The 19,003-nt window shown below is 40.6% G+C and overlaps 2 protein-coding genes and 1 long non-coding RNA gene across 8 annotated transcripts in view; 1 reads left to right on the forward strand and 2 right to left on the reverse strand.

The window, feature by feature from the left end:
* LOC310880778 (uncharacterized protein) overlaps positions 1-9,868 on the reverse strand; it is a 27,382-nt gene extending 17,514 nt beyond the window's left edge. Inside the window, exons 1-6 of one of the 2 annotated variants that reach the window (XM_083797106.1) lie at positions 9,847-9,868; positions 8,555-8,594; positions 5,472-5,556; positions 4,071-4,177; positions 2,711-2,769; positions 1,531-1,641 (exon numbers count right to left, since the gene is read on the reverse strand). In XM_083797106.1, the coding sequence (XP_083653232.1) occupies positions 1,531-1,641; positions 2,711-2,769; positions 4,071-4,177; positions 5,472-5,483 (289 nt within the window). In that variant the 5' untranslated portion in view covers positions 5,484-5,556; positions 8,555-8,594; positions 9,847-9,868. Of the gene's footprint in view, positions 1-1,530; positions 1,642-2,710; positions 2,770-4,070; positions 4,178-5,471; positions 5,557-8,554; positions 8,595-9,018; positions 9,394-9,846 lie in introns of those variants that run through there. The other variant, XM_083797105.1, reaches the window with a different exon arrangement.
* LOC310880786 overlaps positions 8,602-19,003 on the forward strand; it is an 18,366-nt gene continuing 7,964 nt past the window's right edge. Inside the window, exon 1 of the long non-coding RNA XR_014571924.1 lies at positions 8,602-8,832. This is a non-coding gene — a long non-coding RNA (uncharacterized lncRNA). The remainder of the gene's footprint in view (positions 8,833-19,003) is intronic.
* CHIC1 (cysteine rich hydrophobic domain 1) overlaps positions 9,983-19,003 on the reverse strand; it is a 24,861-nt gene continuing 15,840 nt past the window's right edge. For 2 of the 5 annotated variants that reach the window (XM_083797111.1, XM_083797113.1), the window contains 3 exons: positions 17,391-17,447; positions 17,107-17,166; positions 9,983-12,062 (listed from right to left, as the gene is read on the reverse strand). In XM_083797111.1, coding sequence (XP_083653237.1) covers positions 11,853-12,062; positions 17,107-17,166; positions 17,391-17,447 — 327 coding nt within the window. In that variant the 3' untranslated portion in view covers positions 9,983-11,852. Of the gene's footprint in view, positions 12,063-12,353; positions 16,333-17,106; positions 17,167-17,390; positions 17,448-19,003 lie in introns of those variants that run through there. The other 3 variants (XM_083797114.1, XM_083797112.1, XM_083797110.1) reach the window with 2 other exon arrangements.

The raw sequence follows: 19,003 nt of genomic DNA on the forward strand, positions 1-19,003 counted from the left end.
TTCCTCTCCCTCACGTACAGATACCAACCTGCTGAACAATTAACTGTAAAGGATATAAACCTGAAAGGCTGTTGAGTAACAAGCTACTTACTTGCCATCTAAAATAAACTTACAGGCCACACCTCTGCAGACATCGTCCCTCTATTCACACTTCAATACTGTTTTAAGGCTAGCTGGCTCCGTTTTGGTCCAGGGATGTCAGCATGACCACAATCATTTCCATGCTTTATCTCTGAACTTCACTTCCTTGTTTTCCTTCTAACTTCTTTTCTTCCTAGCCCCCTCTTTCTCACATCACAATCAATGGGAAATCCCCTGCAGAAGAAAGGCTACGTTTTCTATTATGTCTGTACTAGCTACTATTAATCACAGAGCACTTACTGCTGCTTTGATACCGTGGCACATCAACGTAGTTATTTGCGCTGCTATGCGCTGATGCCCTTCATTTCAGGTCGGCAAGAAATATCAAAAACATGCCCCAGACAACCTTATAAAAGTACTACTTATTAAACATAGTTATATTTCTGAAAGACAAATAGTGTACAGGGGCTGGTGGGGAAAAGGATTATTTCTGAGAAGAGGCGAGTGGATTTTATGCTTTGGCTAACATTTTGTTAAACATTTTATTAGATTAGCATAGCAAAAATTCGGATCTCTTTAGCTTCTTCATTTTTTTTTTCTTCTGAATTTGATACAAGAGATTATTTGTAGTATCTTACAGCTGTCATACAAGAGTTGCTTCCAAGGAGAAATCTCCCTAACACAAATGAGGAAGACAAAAGAGACTGTGTATGTAAGAGACCGGACTCTATGCTGCCTAGATAATATTGTATAGACGTGAGAAGGGGTGACTGCTTACTAACAGTCATACACCTAGGGGCAGAATCTCGTAAAGAATTAGGCACTGCTGCTTTTCTGAAAGAAAAATCCTAGCCTTGTCAGAGTAGAAAATGTTTTCTTCTCCTTCAGTCAATGGTCTGGAGCAGAAAAATTCAACAGCAAAAGCCTGCTTCCCATTATCTGTGGCTACGTGGCGATTCCCACCTCTGCCCTCTTCTTGGGGTACCTTATCCAGGGCCCAAGTGAGAAGGTTGCACAGGGGTGGCTGTGAGCTTGGCCCTGGTATGACAGAATAAGCAAGCTGCTGCATGTGAAGAGGTGACCACATGTCACCAGCAGCCAAATCTTTACCCCGATTGACTTTAAGGCCAACAAACTCTATTGCATTGGTATCAGCACAATATTTTCTGGAACTAGTGAATTAATAAAATTGAGCAATAAAAAAAAATAATTGTTCCCTTTAGGAACAGAAGTTAATAGAGTAAATGTAACCCAATTGTAGGTAAAAGCATGGCCTGATCTACCAGTAGACGTCACCAGTTGTCTAGACAGGCATCGGAGGCTGAGCAAAATAAGTTCTTCAGGCTTCCCCCTTTCTTGGCAGCAATAAATGAACAGGAATTACACGTACAATTACAAAGACAACTAAAACTGCGGAAAATATTTACCACAAGAACTGTGAGGCCCCACCTGGTTTCCTCCATGGTTTGTCTTCAAATGAATCTAAATCCACTTCTATAACAGGCAATCCATTTATATTCCCTGCGGCATCTAAATCAATACCTTTGGGCTGCAACTTGGCTTTGGAGAGAGAGAAACTGTTACTACCTTTAATGCAATGCCTTTAATCCACTAATTTGCTGAACAAATTACTCCAGTTAAAAAAAAGCACTACTCTGAATTCAGTGCTGGCTTTACAACATGTAGGTAACCACAATCAGGTTTTTAATAAAAAATATTTTAGTCACTCTAAAAATAAATAGGGTATACTGACTGCACTTGCAGTTGCACAGCAGAGAGGCAAATTCAACACAGACTGGTACAACAGACAAACGGAATAAATTATTACAGCATGCATCCTATTTACTCTGAATGAATGAAAAAACTTAATTCTTCTCCCCAGGCAAAATATTTATTTTTCCCTTCCAAGACATGCACATTTTCTTAAAACAAAAGACTTTTTCAGGATCAGTCTTAAGAAGACAATGTATTCACTGGAGTCAGCAATAACCCATTGGGTTCAGAATCTCCAAAGGGAATTTGTGCTTGTCTCCTCAGTCAGAAGATGTGTCATTTGCATAAAGACATTACTGGAAGGAAGTTTATGAAGCCCACAGAAGGACAGTCTCACATACGAGGAAGGACAGAATCCAGGTCCCAATATACTGTACAAATTAAACTGAATGGAGAGGAAATTTCCATCTGCAGGCGTAGGCACAGGTAACACTCAAGGCCAGTCTGTTTCTTTATTTTAGTATCTTACACTGCGAGCAGCACAGTATGTTGACCGTAAAGTTAAAAGTTCTTCAGGCAACATAGAATGTTTGGCCCCAGTGCAACAACATAGCTTAGAAATATTCTGGTTTTTGACAACAGAAGTAGTAATCAATGTAGATTATTCCAGTTTAAACAGAATTATAGTCAGCTGGTTCAGTGATCGCTAATCAAATCAATCCACTGCACCATGGACACCCAGGCTGCCCCAGGAATCCTTAGCTTTAGGGAAAGCTATTTATTATTCCTACTTTACATCAGATTCACTAATTTCATATCCTTCTCAACAGAGAACAAGATTTGCAGCTGTTCCAGCTGTCATTGCCAGAGAAGTGAAATACTGAAAAAATGTGTAGGATAAAAACGAGAGCAATACCTGAAGCTGATGCTCCATAGCCTCTACCCGTTTTTAAGTTTAGATTCATAGGAGTTCCCCTATATGGAAAAGAATCACTAGATTGGTATTCAAACAAATTATTTAGAGGTTTTCACAGAAAATACATTCAAGTCCTGACATCCTTCAGAAGACACTTTGTTCACTTGGGTTTATTGATGCCTCTCTGCGATTTTTAATACTAAGTTGGAACACCTTAGGAAATGGCCTCAAGTTGCACCAGGGGAGGTTTAGGTTGGATATTAGGAAAAATTTCTTCACTGAAAGGGTTGTGAGGCATTGGAACAGGCTGCCCAGGGAAATGGTTGAGTCACAACCCCTGGAGGTGTTCAAAAGACTGTGTAGACATAGTGCTTAGGGACGTGGTCTAGTGGTTGACTTGGCAGTGCTAGGTTAATAGTTGCACTTGATGATCTTAGAGGTCTTTTCCAACCTAAATGATTCCATGATTTACCATGATTCTCCCTAACGCTAACGCTTGAAACCCAGGAAACATGCCTATAGACTAACATCATAATACACGAGGGTTATCAAGAATGAAAAGGTATTTCACAGAATGGTTGTTAACCTTCTGCTCAGGAACTTGCCCAGAATTACTCAAATGGAACAGAACAACACGGAAATTATCACAGAATGAGGAAAGAAAGGTAGACGAATCAGATTTCAGAAAGGTTGTCTGCAAAAACCTAGTGAATTGCTGAGAGAACGGATGGAGCATTACTATTCAGGGTAATCCACCAGGCTCATACCACCCCTACCACAAGAGAAGGAAATTATCCACAAAATAAAAAAAATAGAATGTGCTGCAAAGCATGTGCAAGTCATTTCTTTAAGAACAAGGCTGCTAACAGCAAGCAAAAATGCTGTATTATTATTTTTACTGAGTGCAAATTAGGTATAATTTTAAGTCAGTGACAGCATTTCCTGGTTTGCAAATTCAGCCTCACCATTTCTGAATCATGAAAAATCAGAGAGCTGAAATCAGTCAGTTCACAGCTTTTGCGAATTCTTAACAACACAGACTTTGCTTCTTGAAGTTTTCACAGATGATAAGTTGTATATAACTTTCCAACTTTGACTTTGCTTGATCAAGCAATAATAATTACTTAGCTCGTTTTCGAACAACAGCTCTGTGAATTATCATTCCGATTTTATGGGCCGATTTTCCAACAAGCAATTCCAGGACAGAACCGTCCATCAGCTTCTAACCCCAGTCCTGCGTTCTGGCCATTATTCTCATGTCTCCCACAAGACAGATTAGTTCTCATTCCTACTTTCAATCCCAATCAATGCGCTAGACCTACTTTGGATCAAAAATTGTCACAATAATCGCAATACATACATGTACGATGGTGCTCCCGTTTTAATATTGCCAATAGTAACTTTCACGTCATCATCATCGCTGTCGCTATCACTGTCTTCTTCATCATCTTCACCACTTGGAAGGGCCTTGCAATAATAAAAACACACAGGAACTTATTAATAAATACATGAAACCGAGAAGTTTCCCTGGACAGTAATTCAAATCTTACAATGCTCATATGATGATGTTATAAAGAATGATTCTGATATAAAGACATTGTTTTCTATTGCACTCCAAGGCTTTCTAAAGTTGCCGATGGACACAAAAAACATGGAAGTAACCAACCTTCAATATAAATAGACAGGTGGCCATGAAAAAACTGCTGTCCTTTGAAGAAGCGACCCTCGATGAGAACCAAGTTAAGATTTCTCAAGGTGGGACCAGTTTAATCTCAGTTCAAAGAACTGCAACACATCCCACAGCTCCCTTCCCCTACTTTCTTCAGAACAGCTAGCAGTGTCCTTACACACCTCCTTCACTGGTCCATGGTCAAAGCATAAAATTGCAAACAAAGTCATCAAAATACATTCTCCAGCCTTCTCCTAAGGACCTTGGACCAAATATTCTCTCACTAAAACCTCTGCAGTAGGAAGCCGCTGACGAGCTCTGCTTGGCTTATTCAGCACACTGAGTTCCTTAACTTTACACAAGATCTATGCAGCTGCTGGTTTGACTCCAGTGCAGCTCCCACTGCAATCAAGAAAATACCCTTACTGCTGGCGCACAAGAGCAACAGAAGTCTTCCAGATACTCAGCAGTGCAGTTTTGTAAGATTCATGAGCTGAATTAACACTTTATCACTACAAAATGGTTATGGGCAAGGTGTTCTCAACACTCTCTCCTTTTCCGTGGCACACAGGGTTGTCAGAACTCTCCACAAGCCCTCTCGACACACCGCAGTGGCAGAAAATGAACCCACCAAAAAGACTGAAGGGAGTGGAGGAACAAGCCTCCTCCTACACAATCAGCAATGAGCCGAGGCCTAAGGAAGAATCAAGTCTAGACCCCCAGCAATCCCAGGACTTTGGGCCTTCTATGCCTGTGTTTTCTCTATTTTACTGACCCCAAAGTCATATTAAATATTGAGCTGGAGGCAACATCATGCTCTGCTTTTCCTTTCAGACTGCAGCATCAGAAGCCTTCCTTTGCAGCTTCAGGGGGCATAAGCAATACTTAGCCCAAGTATTGCTGTGCAATATTGCTTCCCGTATGCAAGAAGCCTGTTGCTGTAGTCACCTGTGAGAATCTACTATCAGGACACTGCAAAAGTACAAATGTCACATGTCAGGCAGCAGCACCAGCATCTTTACACACGTCTTTTTATCCATGAGTATTTACAAGCAGGATAAGTATGTCTACCGTTTGCAGTGGAACACATACATGTTGTGACATCTCTCGGTCTTCATTGCTGACAGGCCGGTTCTCCTGAGGAGCATCTTGCAAAGGATGAGAAGATTCTGCGTGTCTAGTAAATGCAACAGATAAAAAGAAGTAAGTGCACGAGCCTGATCTAGAGGTTTAACTACAAACACTTCTAATACATTTGTCCAAGTGACTTTCATACAATGGCTTTATTCATGTAGTGTGTTTATTCTGCTGGCAGTTAGCTCAAAAACATGACAAAAAATCAATCATCCTTGCTTGGCTTTGCTTTTGTTGGGAAGAGTAAGTTTAGTGCTTCCAAAGAATGCCAGACAGGCAGCAAGCCTGCCTAACCCAACACCACTCAACAGCTAATATACGTGGCAGCTGTAATACCTTTCAGGTTTGGTTCAGCACAATCACAACTGAGAGGAGTAAGACCATAACTAAGTGTCCACAGCATAAACAAAACCTCATCTTGTCCTAAGGCTGCTAATAATTATACGCGTCTAGTAAGGAACAAGGACATTTCCCCAGTAGATATTAGAAAGAAAATGATTTTAGTCTTCCTACAAATCGCTTACATTGCATTTTAACTGCTCATTATTGAAGAAACAATGGACAAGTTTGCACCCAACCTCCTCATTCCTTACAGGTTTGTCCTAATGCAACAACAGCCACTTTCAGATTTGCCCCCAATTAAAGAGTTGGTATCGACGTTAACATTGTTTACCACATTTGCCAAGCAAGAAAACTCAGCGTGGCATACACATGCTAGAAAAGAGTATGCTGAATGCTACAAAACTAGAATACGAAGGGTCATTCTCTCATGTCATAAGTAAAACCCAGTAGAACTTCAAAATAATTCTGGCTTTTCAAGAGACTATTCCAACAGCCCAAGCCCAGGAAACTCAGTTCTGCCACCAGTACTTTGTGGGAAAAAAAAAAAACACTTTGCTATTAATTTTAAAGCCCATGTTGGATAATAAAGATACACAAGGTTATCTTCAATAAGAAACATGTCACACCTAACAGAATCCAAACACTGGTCAGATTAAAGCCATTTCAGAGGCTGCAGGAAAGGAGACACCAAACAGGTAAGCCAAAGATCACACTAACACAGCTCAGACAGCAGTTATTGGACATAAAAAAGGACGACAACAACAACAAAAACAGACAAAAACAATGTGAGCAGTCACTGAAGCTCCCAAACTGCAAAAGCCCCATGCACAAAGAACTTCAACAATCAAGCCAAGATCAAAGAAGATGGATGAAGGTTCAGCAGCTGACCAAGGAAACACAGGTCCCATTTTTGCCATGTTCCTGAGGTGATAGTTGAAGACATGTTCAGTTATAAAAATTAGCAAAGATGTCTAAGAGAAAAATCAGCCTCTAGAAGTATTTCAAAGATACAGGCTATTGCACAAGGACCAGAAGATGTACCACTGCAGGAAATTTCACAGATGGCTCCAAAAACTTTCGCATTTTGTTTGCCACATCCAAGCAACTTGTAACATTGACCTCAACCCCAGAATTTTGTTAAGAATCCAAGATGACTGAATTAAGGAAGAGTGACAAGCATTACCTTCAGCTTCAAGTCACATGAAGTATCTGTGGGTGTGCATTAAAATTTATGAATCGGAGTTCAAATAAACATTTGCTAAGTAACAGTTGTTCCCTAACCTGCTTGCTTCCCAGGAATGAACAATCTGACAGGGCCACAGCCATCAGCTGCACACAAAGAAGTGCCATAGCTGTTTAATTTCCTTGGGATGCCAACACAAACCCCATGCATTGCTGACGTAACAGCATCCTGCACAGGCTGCTGGTATTCAGAGCATCTTTTAGGCTAAGGACTGTTAACGGGTACTGGGTCCTGTCCTACACTAATTTCTGCTTCATGGGTAGAGACGTGAATGATAGCTGCTAACAGCATAGCAGTTACTTTCTTAGAGCATCCCACATGTCTTAGTTTAGGAAGATTTGCATTGTGCGACATAGGGTAGGGAGAGCGCGCTGGTGTGACCACTAGTTCTTTGCTTCCACACGTTTTGCAGTGTTACTGTAGATGTAGTGCTTAGGGTTGCTGGAAACACAGATTGTAAACCCTGTTTTTAAGATAAAATTATATGCAGAAGGAAGGGACAAGGAACAATAGTTTCAAACAAGCTAGCAGCAGCGAATTTCTAAACTAAGGGTTGTTCCTTCTCACAAAGCTCATTTTGATGTTTTTGGTAAACATTTACCACATCTGCCTAAAATTTATTTTTGGACAATTTGTCATATTCTGTAGGCACAGGATTCTTACTCCAGAAGTGGGATAGCATCTGTAACAATCTCAGAAATTCCAGATATGTGATTTACAATGACCTTCAAGGACAGTAAACATGACACTGAACTTGTGAAGGTATTGAGCACACAGAAGCTCAGTGAACATCTACTCTTCTGAAAACCACTTTGTATTTAAAAACAGCAAACAGAGCATCTCTGATGAGAGAAAACTCTGCTGGTGCAGAACACGCTGCCACAACTATAAGGGAGTTATGGTTGAGAAAAGCAGGCAATAAATAGTTCCATACACAGAAAGCAATACTGATTGTTCAGTTATCCCCAGAGCTTTCTTTTTTTTTTCATGGTCTGGTCTTACCCAAACCATGTACTTCATAGACCTCAAATCATTTATTGATTTGATCGTGTCAAGATTTTAACCTAAGGCTTCAGGCTTTTAGCTTTTCCAGGCTAAAGCACATGCCACAGTTTTAGCACCACCAGGCCAGCACAAAGTCCCACCCCCAAGCCACCCTCTTTTTCCTGGGAATTAAACTGGAAAACAGATCCGATTTAAACCTAATTTTGTGGAAAAAAGGGGGACAAAGAGTTAGTTTTAGCTTAAGTCAGTTGACTAACCCAGTTTGTCTTCCAGACGTGTAAATGCTGTGCCAGGCCAAGGCTGGCAGCTGGGGATGACCCCGTGGGATGGGAAAGGGATGCTGCTTCTGGCAACAGCTCTGGTCTAGGGTGTTCATCATGCTACACTGCGCACAACACGATCTTCTATGTAACACGGAGTCTTACAATGAATAAACAGCCTCTGGACTTACCCAGAAATTGGTCCATCTTCTTGCTTGCCAGTGGTGTCGTCTGCAAAAACAACAATAATAATAAAAGGCAAAGTTAGTCAAGTGAAGGGAAGAAGGCTGAGCTTCAGTACAAAACGCGTCACGGCTAACGAAACGCCTAGGAGTGACAGGGTGGTGTAACCCCAAAGTTCTCCCTATGATAAATTTCATCGAGAAGGAAACAAAGCCTGTCTGCACAAGTCCCACAGCGCGGAGAGCTGAATTTGAACTACGCATCCGAAGCCAGGGCACGAGCAAAGGTAAGCATCACACAAGGAACTTCAGTCAGGTCTTTAGGGAGTTTCAAGGCGCCAGGGGAGAAGAAATAAAGGGATTTACGCGGGGAAGCCCGCGGGGAAGCCGCCCGCAGCCCTCGGACAGACGGCAGCCCGGGGGTCCCCCTGCTGACGGCCCGGGGGCCATGAGGGTGTCCCGGCGGTACCTACCCCCGTACAGCCAGTGCTCTTCGTCCTCCTCCGCCTCCAGCGGCGCCGCGCCCTGCACCGCGCCGGCCGCCGGCGGCTCCAGCTCGGTGGCCATGGCCGCCGGGGGGCTGAGGGGAGCGGGACGACGACGACAAGGAGGAGGAGGAGGAGGAGGAGGGCGAGCAGCGGCCTCCCCCGGGCCCCGCTACGCTCCCGCCGCGGCCTGAGGGGAGGCCGCGCATCCGCTGCGCCCGGCGCGGGGAGGGCCGCGGGCGGCGGGCTATGGCGCCGCCATGGCTCCTGCTGCGGGAGGAGGCCGGCGGGCCCCGGCCCTGGCGCCGCCCGCCCGCCGCCACAAAAGCGGGGCCCGGCGCTGAGGGGAAGGGGAACGGGGGGGACGCATGCGCGGGGCGGGGGACGCATGCGCTGACAGAACGTGGCGGGCAGCCGCCAGCCCGCCCCCCCCGGCCTCCGCGCCTTAGGCTCGGGCGGCGCGGGGATGGCGCTGAGGGGGCAGCGGCTGCCCGCAGGGCGAGGAGGCTGTGGAGGCACATGAGGGTTGTGGTGGGGTCGTGGCGGGTAGATGGGGTGTTCATGAACCGCCCTGGTGGCTGTGAAACATCTCCCTGCGTGGTGGTGAGACTCACGTGCCCCTTCTTTTGGCTTTGCGCCTCACAACCGAGGACACCCCTTTACAGCCTCAAGCCGTAGCTCCCAAAGGGTTGCTCTTCTGCAACCCTGAGCTCTCTGGGAGCTTCTACTTCTGACAGAACCACACAATTCACTTGTAGGCTGCACATCATCTGCCCTCAGAGCTCTTAATTCCACCACAACTGCACAGAAACTTACAGCAATGGGATTTCCAGCGTTAACCGATGCTACCAAAAATGATCATACTTGAATGGTATTCCAAGAATGATAAAGTTGCCTTTATCGTTTCATCAAAATCCAAGAGTAATAAAGTTGCCTTTTCCACACACTGAAAAACAACAAAATATTACATCAAAAGTGTGCCGGTGAAGCATCTCTTCCCCTAGCGGTTTGAGTGAGGCTAACGATCCATTCTTCCTTCTTGCTCCCTGCTTTCTGCTACAGGTGGAAAGAAACCCCACATGTGCGCTCACCACAGCAATAGGGCTGGAAATTAGGCAACAGTTCCACAGGAAAACAGGGAGCCCCAGAGCATGCTGAGAGCAGCCCCCGAGGCCCCTTGGTGATACACAGCCAGTGGTTTCACATCAGCCCATGCTAATGAAAAAACATTCTGGCGGAAAATTGCCACTCATACAGAGCCTGTGCAGTGGCCAACAACTCTTGTTGCCTATTAACAGATTTTAGGGTAATTTTTTCCCTCCCCAGACAGTCCCAAAACAGCATTTGAGCTAAAAAATAAAAAAATACAACCCAATAGAAATTAAATTAGATTTGAAAGGCACTTATTTGTACTTTGATGGAAAGATCAGCTGACTCCTCAGTTTCCAATTTACACCTTTGCTCTTCATAAACTTGCTCAGATTAAGATTTGGAGTGACACTCTGTGGCTACTGATTTCATGGTCCAATGGCAGTCATTTTAGGGTCAAACTCAATTTGTCTTTGACAAAGGATGAAGCGTTCAGCTATGTAGGAGACCAGCATGGAATTAAGCTCATGAGCTGCCCTGTTGAAGCGTACCACATCGCTGCAGTCTCTCTGAGCCGTGCCCATACGTGATTTGGGTTCTCTCAGTCACTTTATGCACTCAACTTTAGGAATGTTAAAAAGGCTATTGTTTGCAGAAAGTCCTAATAGTCTATATTCTGCAAGTGGAACGGCTTCAAAGCATCTCAAATTGGGCATTCAACACAACCACTGGGCATCCTAATGTATAGTCTACTACTGCCATATCAAATGACGAGTCTGAAGCGACGGGACTAGTGACAAGAGTGTCTGTTGGGAGCTCCTAACTGGAATTGACTGAAGAGAGAAACTCCCAAATTTATCAGACTGGCTATAAATCAGAAATACAATAGAGCCATTAAGAAAACAAATGTGATCCTTTAAGTTTAATGAGTCACATTATTCTCACAGAAGAGGAAACTATTACATTGTTACACCTGGTGCCATTAGCCATGCTATAGACATTAGCCATTATCTGGAACACCAGATCCTTTTTAGTCACCCATATTGAAGGAAAATTAATTCAAACAGGAATAAATGCAAGCAAATGGAAAGAAAGTGGGATGATCAGAAACAGAGAATTTTGCTTTTGAAAGAAGATTAGCAATTTGTCTAGCAACTGAAGACTAAGAAGATTTATAAAAAAGCTTAACTAGAAAAATGAACTCAGCTGGAACATTTCAACAGTTTGTAATGAACAATAGTGATAGGAAAGATGCATAACATTCTAAGTAAATTGGCATGGACATTATAATAAGCTTCATTACTGAAAAGTACTGAAACTACCTTCCAATAGTAGATTCCAATAGTAGAAGTGGGAGCCAAATGCCAAATATTCTTAAGATGGACCTTTGCAGTAGTCTAGGCAAGCACATCTCATAAGTCCTAATTGGATCAACTCCATGGCTCAGCCAAACATTCCTATATTTGGCATAGCAACAAAGGAACATTCTCTAAATTTCTCAAATAATATTCAGTAGCAGTTACATGCCTAAACAGCACATAAACCCAGGTGCTCCTGTATTTGTCCAAAACAGCCGAGGACACCAATTTTCAGCATAAAGTGTTGCACGTGCCTATTTTGGGAATGCAACATTTTCCCCCCAGGGATGAATCAAAGGCTTTAATTTTAAGTCCTGCTTTCACAGCTACAAAGTTAGCCTGTTAACACACACAAAAGGCTGCATTGTCCTACATTCACGATCCTCTCCATAAGCCAGTGATTTGTTTCCTGAACACGCTATCCATCCCCAGGTTAGGCTCCCTTTGCAGTGCTACTACAACAGAATAGGAAAAAGCCTCTGCTCTTCTCAGTTCTCTGAGCTCAGCATCACCACACTGCAGCAGTGTATCACGGATCCTCTGGATATCAACGGAAGGCAGCAGCAAGAGACTCCTGAAAGAAATCTTTACAATAGAGGGTCTGTAAGCCAACTGAACAAGTTATGTGGAAGACTAAATGTCATGATCATTCTACTGTTTTATTTTTGGGAAAGCCTTCGTAAGTTTTCCGAGTCTTGTCGTTTAAACCAGCCAAACCATACCGAGTCTCCCAATGCAAGCACTCGATCTGGCCAAGTCAGAAACACCTCATTTAAAGAAAACCCACCAACTGCCATTCGGCTCACACCTGATCAGCATACTCCTACAGGGAGAGACGCAAAAGATTTTGTTTCCATAAACACATTGCACTACTCAGAGGTTTTCATCTTTAAATTTAATTACAGAAAAATGTTTCAAAGTGATTAAGCATGTCTGACTTCCAGCTTCTTTTAATGCCACAAGCCAATGCAGTAAAATGTAGAAATATAGCTCAGAATTTTATTTAAAAAAAAAAGAAAAAAGTCTCAAGGTGTGAGGTCCTATTAAAAAAGTGGCTGTTCACTTGTAAACAGAATAAAAATGTTAAGAACAATTAAAAAAGTTTCATACAGCTTAAACAAAACCACTTTCCTTAAGCAATACAAGTAATGTTACAACATCGTAAGAACAGCAAGAGCAGAAAACAAGAAAAGGCAGAGGAATCACATAACATTACTTAAAATGATAACTTATTTACAGTGACAATAGCTTAACATTTTTATTGCTCTGAGGGTAGTGTGTTGACAAGTAAATGTAGTAAATTGTTATAGTGGGACACTAATATGCATATATTTACGTTTTTGCATACAGAGTTTTGTACCTATCAAGAAAACCATAGGGTCTTTTTTTTTTCCTAATTTATCAAGAACACACAAGATTTTAGCGAAGATGTTTTCTGTTTTAAAGTTATGCATCTACAACTGAGTCCACGCTTCCTAGACACGTCTGTGCATGTCTTAAAACACATCTTTCCTCCTCCTGTGGTAAAACAACCTCACAGATGCAGGTGGGGAATCATAGGTAAGAACTCTGATTCTTTATCAGTATTCTTTAATACTCCTTACACACAAAAACTTCTTAAATACAAAACCAAGTGCTTCCTACATACAAGCTAGAAAGAAAAGCAAGTGTCAACATGTTGATATGAAAAACTGAACACTGATTAGGTAGACAGTATTTCTGTAATGACTTTTAAAAATTTGCTGCAAACTCGCACTATATACTGTTACCAGTTCCCTTTCTCACTGCACAATATTTCCCTTTTGTTGAAACAAGTCAAGACACTTTCTTTACCATTTCCATTACACTTTGCTAACATCAATCTCATATTGATGAGCGTTCTTTCTCCAATTAACATTTATCCTCCATACATACGTTTACCAAGTAATGCTGACTTCTTATTGTCAAAAATGAGATTTTCAGTCTTATGAGATATAATTACCTGCTGAATGTTTTTATATTAAAGCAAAGGACAGCCTAGGAAAAAAGAGAACCTGTAGGCAGAACAGAAGTGCACAGAGTTCACAGCAGTATTTACAGCTGCCTTCATCTTTAAATGGGCTATTGAACCTGTGTCTTTCAGATGCAAATATAATACTGAGTGCTGTTTTTGCATTTTAATGCAAATTTATCTTATTAAAACATGGAGCTTGTGTTATTTGCTGTTTTGGCTCTCATACCCCTTTTTACTAGTTGCTCTTGGCCACATATTTAAATGTCTATTAAAACACAAAAGGAAAAGGCCCTTTCATGGTTTGAAGATTATATAATTAACAGCTCAGGACAAAGTAACGTGTATAGAATTAATGTACTTGAAATGTAAACTTTAAAAATTAATATTATGTGCTTAAGTGGGAAAACTCACAGTATTCTCTCCGCTTGGCACAGCATTTCACTGAAACGAGGCAAATCAGTTTGAGAAATTTTGAACTGAATATGATGAAGTCAGCACAGACTCTAAAGAGGATTTCTGAAGGCTGCTCAGCATTCACCGCTGGCAATTACTAGAACTCTCATTTGGCTTGCCTCTTCTCTCAGTTGGAAAAGAGCATTTTGAAAAATATAGTCACATAAAAGAAAAAATTAAGGACCTGCTGGGATTTCTTGAGTTTCTTACATAAAAAGAAAATTAATAAAGTTCTGGTATAACAGTAAGCAACTTCCATTGTTCCATCAAACTAAGCTCCCTTCATTTACAGAACAAAAACTCATTAGAAAGGGAAATGCATGTAAAATCAGGTATGTTACAATACTGTTTTCTGCCATTAAGTATTTTCTATGCTTCCAGTTAACATTCATCCTAAAAAAATAAAGTGGAGAGAATACTTCGTATGGTTCTGTGATAGAAATCTGAGTTGCAAGGTGCAGCTTGAGTTAAATTCACACAACACAGTAGTTTATTCATTAAATTATATTACAAATGCAATCAAACAGTTTGTTATCGATCTACCAGTCCAATGAAACCTCTGCACTAAGTATACAGATTACAGAGTCTGAAGCATCAGCCTGCAACTGGAAACTACTGCAAGCACTGGAGTCTGATACTCCCTGGCTATACAGTAAGAAGAGCAAGAAATTTGATTTGAAGTAGCAACTTGTATAAAACTGGCCTTTTGTAAACACTGTGTACTAGGAATCTGTCCTACTACAGCTATTAGAATGCGATGGTTTTACAAATACTATATTTTAATACAATATTGCATACTGAAGAGATGCAAATACATTCAGAGGAAATCCTAAATCAGCCTGAAACTAAAAAGAAACCTGGGATGATGTTGCAAGGAATCAAGTTGCTGCGAAGAAATGCCTGGACATTTATGATTTGTCACAACTTGTAGATAAACAGTTGTTTTTCCTCTTATTTCTCATTTCTATCTAGGAAAGGGGTGATATTGCATCAATTTTGCTTTGCTGTTAACAAATGGTCATGCTTAGGCCAGGCATTACAGGAAGTTTTCTTTATGATTACTTCCTTTCCTGAGATCAGACAAACGGAAGAGTCCAAAAATCCTTGTGAAGGCATTTGTGGCTCTTCAGACTGTGCTTGAATGCCATATGCATGAACCCATTCAACTGATCCACTTCCTCCCATCAGCACATTTTGAAACACTACTCTGATTTAGATAAAATTTATTTCCACTAGAAAGGATGCCATATCATTTAAACTTTAAAACACTGAAAAGACTATCACACTACAAAATAAGCCAGTGTCACTTCATCTTCAATTTGGCTGTTCCCAATTTCTTCTCCATGGTAATAACCATCTCCAATTATGAAACACTCTTTTCCCTGCTTTGAAAAAATAAAAAACCCACAAGAATTGATGGATTCCAAGCATTCTGAATTTAAGAACAGGCTTTAGGATATTTTGCTGTTAGCAGCTGCCATCTACCCCATAAATGCAACTTTTTAATAGATAAACAGTATTTAAAGTTCTTATTTCAGATGCTACAAATAACACCTGAAATACTTTCCAAAAAAAAAGTCAGAAATGCTATGCATTTTTCATCCGTTTACTAAACAAAGTGCAACTGAGCCCTACACATCTGATAGTATGTACAAACTCATTATGGCTTCACCATAAAAACAGCACGCGAATGGGTCTATACAATCAGAGGGATGATAAATGTCATGAATAAAACTATGTCAAACTGTTGGCAATAGAATAGTAAGAGCTATATTACATTCTGTAAACCTTGGCATACCACACTTTACATTATGCAAAGAGTCAATATTTACAAATCCATAGTGGGTGAAATAATTAACCCCCTAATGTAAATGATGATTTTGCAAAGTGCAGGACAAAACCAGTGCTGTTAACTGCAAGTCCTATGCAAGCAAGTTATACTAAAATCTTTACTACTAGACGCTTACCTGGACATTTCTACTGAGGATTTATAGGATTGTGGTGTTTAGAATGAAATATAGTATGACACGGCATTAGGATGCATTTTTGAGGACAGCAATATAGAAATTAATAAGGCAGCATGCTCAGAACAAGTTTAAGCAGCACTGATGTTAGATCCCTAGTGGCAACTATATCAGTTATTGTTAATGTTAAAAATTCAGAGTGCAACATAGAAGCCTCTTTCAACATAAAAAATGTGCAAATTTTTCTCAAACAAAAAGTAACATAGCAAGGAAGATATTCTACCGAAGAACAGTTTTTAAATCACAGCAAAGTAGACCATCTTCTTTCCAAAATCATCTACAAGGCACTAAGGGTAGAAAATGACAGGTAACATGAAAGACCAAATGTCGTTCCTCAGTCAGGTCGAAATATGGGATATTTTGGTAAGAATTCTATTAATATTACCTGTTGAAGGAGGGAAAAAGACAAGAACAAAACAGTAATCAACAAGGTCAGACCTTCAACACAACCTTCCATGCAACATTAGCTAGTATATAAAACTAAACTTGTAAGAGAGTATTTTGTAAGGGAACGTTACTCAGCGTAACAAAGCCGTAATTTCAGTCACTTTGACGTACAGGGCTTACAGATGCTTGACTTTTTGGGAATGGCCATCTCTTTTCTTTAGGCTAGGCAATCTTCGTAGTTACACAAGAAAGCAGATGAGGGAATAGTACGATCACTAAAATATTTGAAATTCTCCTCTCTTAAACGGACTATCTTGGTTAAGCCTTTATAAAATTAAGGGCCAGCAAAAAAAATAAGAAAACAATGGTCCAGACAAAAATCACACTATTGTAAAAATGCTATATGTCTGCACCCAAATGCTGAATCGAAGTAATCATAAATAGCAATAGAAAAGGTGCTGAATTATGCAATGGTGTGGGAATCACACCAATGTGTGTAGTCCCAGTGGGTCTCCCTTGTTACAAACTACAGACCAAAGTAAGTGTACCTGCAGCACGCAGGTAGAATTGTTATCAAGAGAAAAAGTTAGCAGTGACAATTTCTAGTCTTCATATATGCTAGGGCTAGTCTTTAAAAGTGGCCTTCACAAGCAAATGTCAAACAGCTGCAGATTTTCTGAGAGATCACTCAGGTGAAAGCCTAGTAACTTAAATTTCTCTGTAAAATCAAAGTAACATTGAATACCAAATAAGTAACAGAAATAACACTTACATACTCCATCATATTGCTAGTTTCGCATTTCCTTTTACTCAGCTTCCAGTGCAAACCAAGCTGAGAAAATAATTATTAGAGGATTAACATGTACCACAGCATTATTTTGATAATAATGTAACAAGAATTAGCAATATCAAATTACTGGGATCTGAAACATTTCAGACACTGACAAGATCAGTATAAAGTATGGAATTATAACAAGACAGTAAAATTCCTACACACCAATCATACAAAAAAACTTACTCTAACATGAAGAAAACAAGCACTCTAACTTTTCTTACCTTATGATATAGTCTGTTATTTTCCCATTCTAATAACTTCTGAATTGATCTTCTAGTCTAAAAAGTAAGTCAGAACCGTATTATGAATGGTTCAGTAGCCAGCCTCATCCAGAAGAATCTTACTATTGTATTTCTGGCTTAAGAATCATTTAAAATAATTTTATAGAAGCAGAACCAAGCAAAAAAAATAAATTGTAAATGGAAGTCCTATAACTTCAAGTCCCCATTCCAGAACATCAGATGATCTTCAGAGAAAGAAAAAAAGCAGATTTTTTTTTCTTGTTAACTTAGCACTACAACTTTCCCAAAACACTTTTAGTTATTAAGAGATCCTTTTGAATGTACTATTCTTGTCCACCATAGCCAACAAAACAGTATCTCCCATCTTCTCTTGGCCAAATACTGCACTCTCTGCAGGTCAATTACCGACAATACAATTTACAGACATGCAGTTTCCAGGTTTTGTTAATGAAATTGCTATCTGAATCCTGAAAAATCTCAACATCACAGAACTCCAGCTCATAACAGAGGCTGTATTTTCCAATTCCTAGACACCAAAGTGCATACAACCTTCACGTTATGCTCTTACTATAAACTTTCTTACACTATGGTCCAATTACAGCCTTGACTCTAATACTAAAACTGGTTTACAGTGAGGCTCATAGCTACAAAGACTGTAAGCTTTCTTCTATACCTCTATTCAGAGCTTCCACAATACTTAAAATAGTCCATAAGATCATGGCAACCACCAACATATGAAGGAGAAACCCTGGATAGAAGATATATCTGCTTCCTCTGTCTGTATCTACGCTAGGGACCTCATTCAAGCAAAGCAACCCACTTCTAGATGTAACAAGGCATTTCACTTACTGTGGGAGAAGGGAATGTTTGCGGAATTTCAGTGATTTTTAAGGTCACAGAAAGATCACCGTGACAACCCACTGTAGTTCCTGCATGGTATTCCATTCACTGATTTCATTGATAAACCTAACAATGGATGTGAACCACACCACCTCCTTAAAAGAGATACAGAGATACCCATCCAATCCTAAGTAAAGGACTTAATGGTGGAGAATCCACCACCTCTTTGCAAGTTATTCCAGTGATGAAGCTATCCTCAGAGTTAAGTAGTACATGCTGTGTCTTGTTTCAACTGTTTTGAGTTTCCCCCCTTTTTTTTTTTTTTTTTTTTTTGCTGAGTGGGTATACACGGACTGGCTGCGATGGAGTTAATTTTCTTCGCAGCAGCCTGTATGGTGCTGAGTTTTAGATCTATGACTAAAACAGTGTTGATAACACACCAGTGTATGTTCTGCTCTTGCTGAACAGTGCTTACAGATCATCGAGGACTTCTCTTTCTCCCTCTGCCTGCCCAGCATGTAAGGGTAGGGGTGGGCAAGAGGTTGGAACAGCTGACCTGAGCTGACCTGTTCCACACCAGATAACACCATGCTCAGCAATAAAACTGGAATCATCATTGCCAAGAGACTGCCTGAATGGGCATCGGTCTGCTAGTGGGAGGTGAAGAGAGATTTGCCATTGTATCTTTTGGGTTTTCTTCCTTTTTTTTTTTTCCTCTATTCACTTATTAAATTGTCTTTATCTTGACCCAT

Source organism: Anser anser (genome assembly GCF_964211835.1).
Source record: "Anser anser genome assembly, chromosome: 13".
NCBI lineage: Eukaryota > Metazoa > Chordata > Aves > Anseriformes > Anatidae > Anser > Anser anser.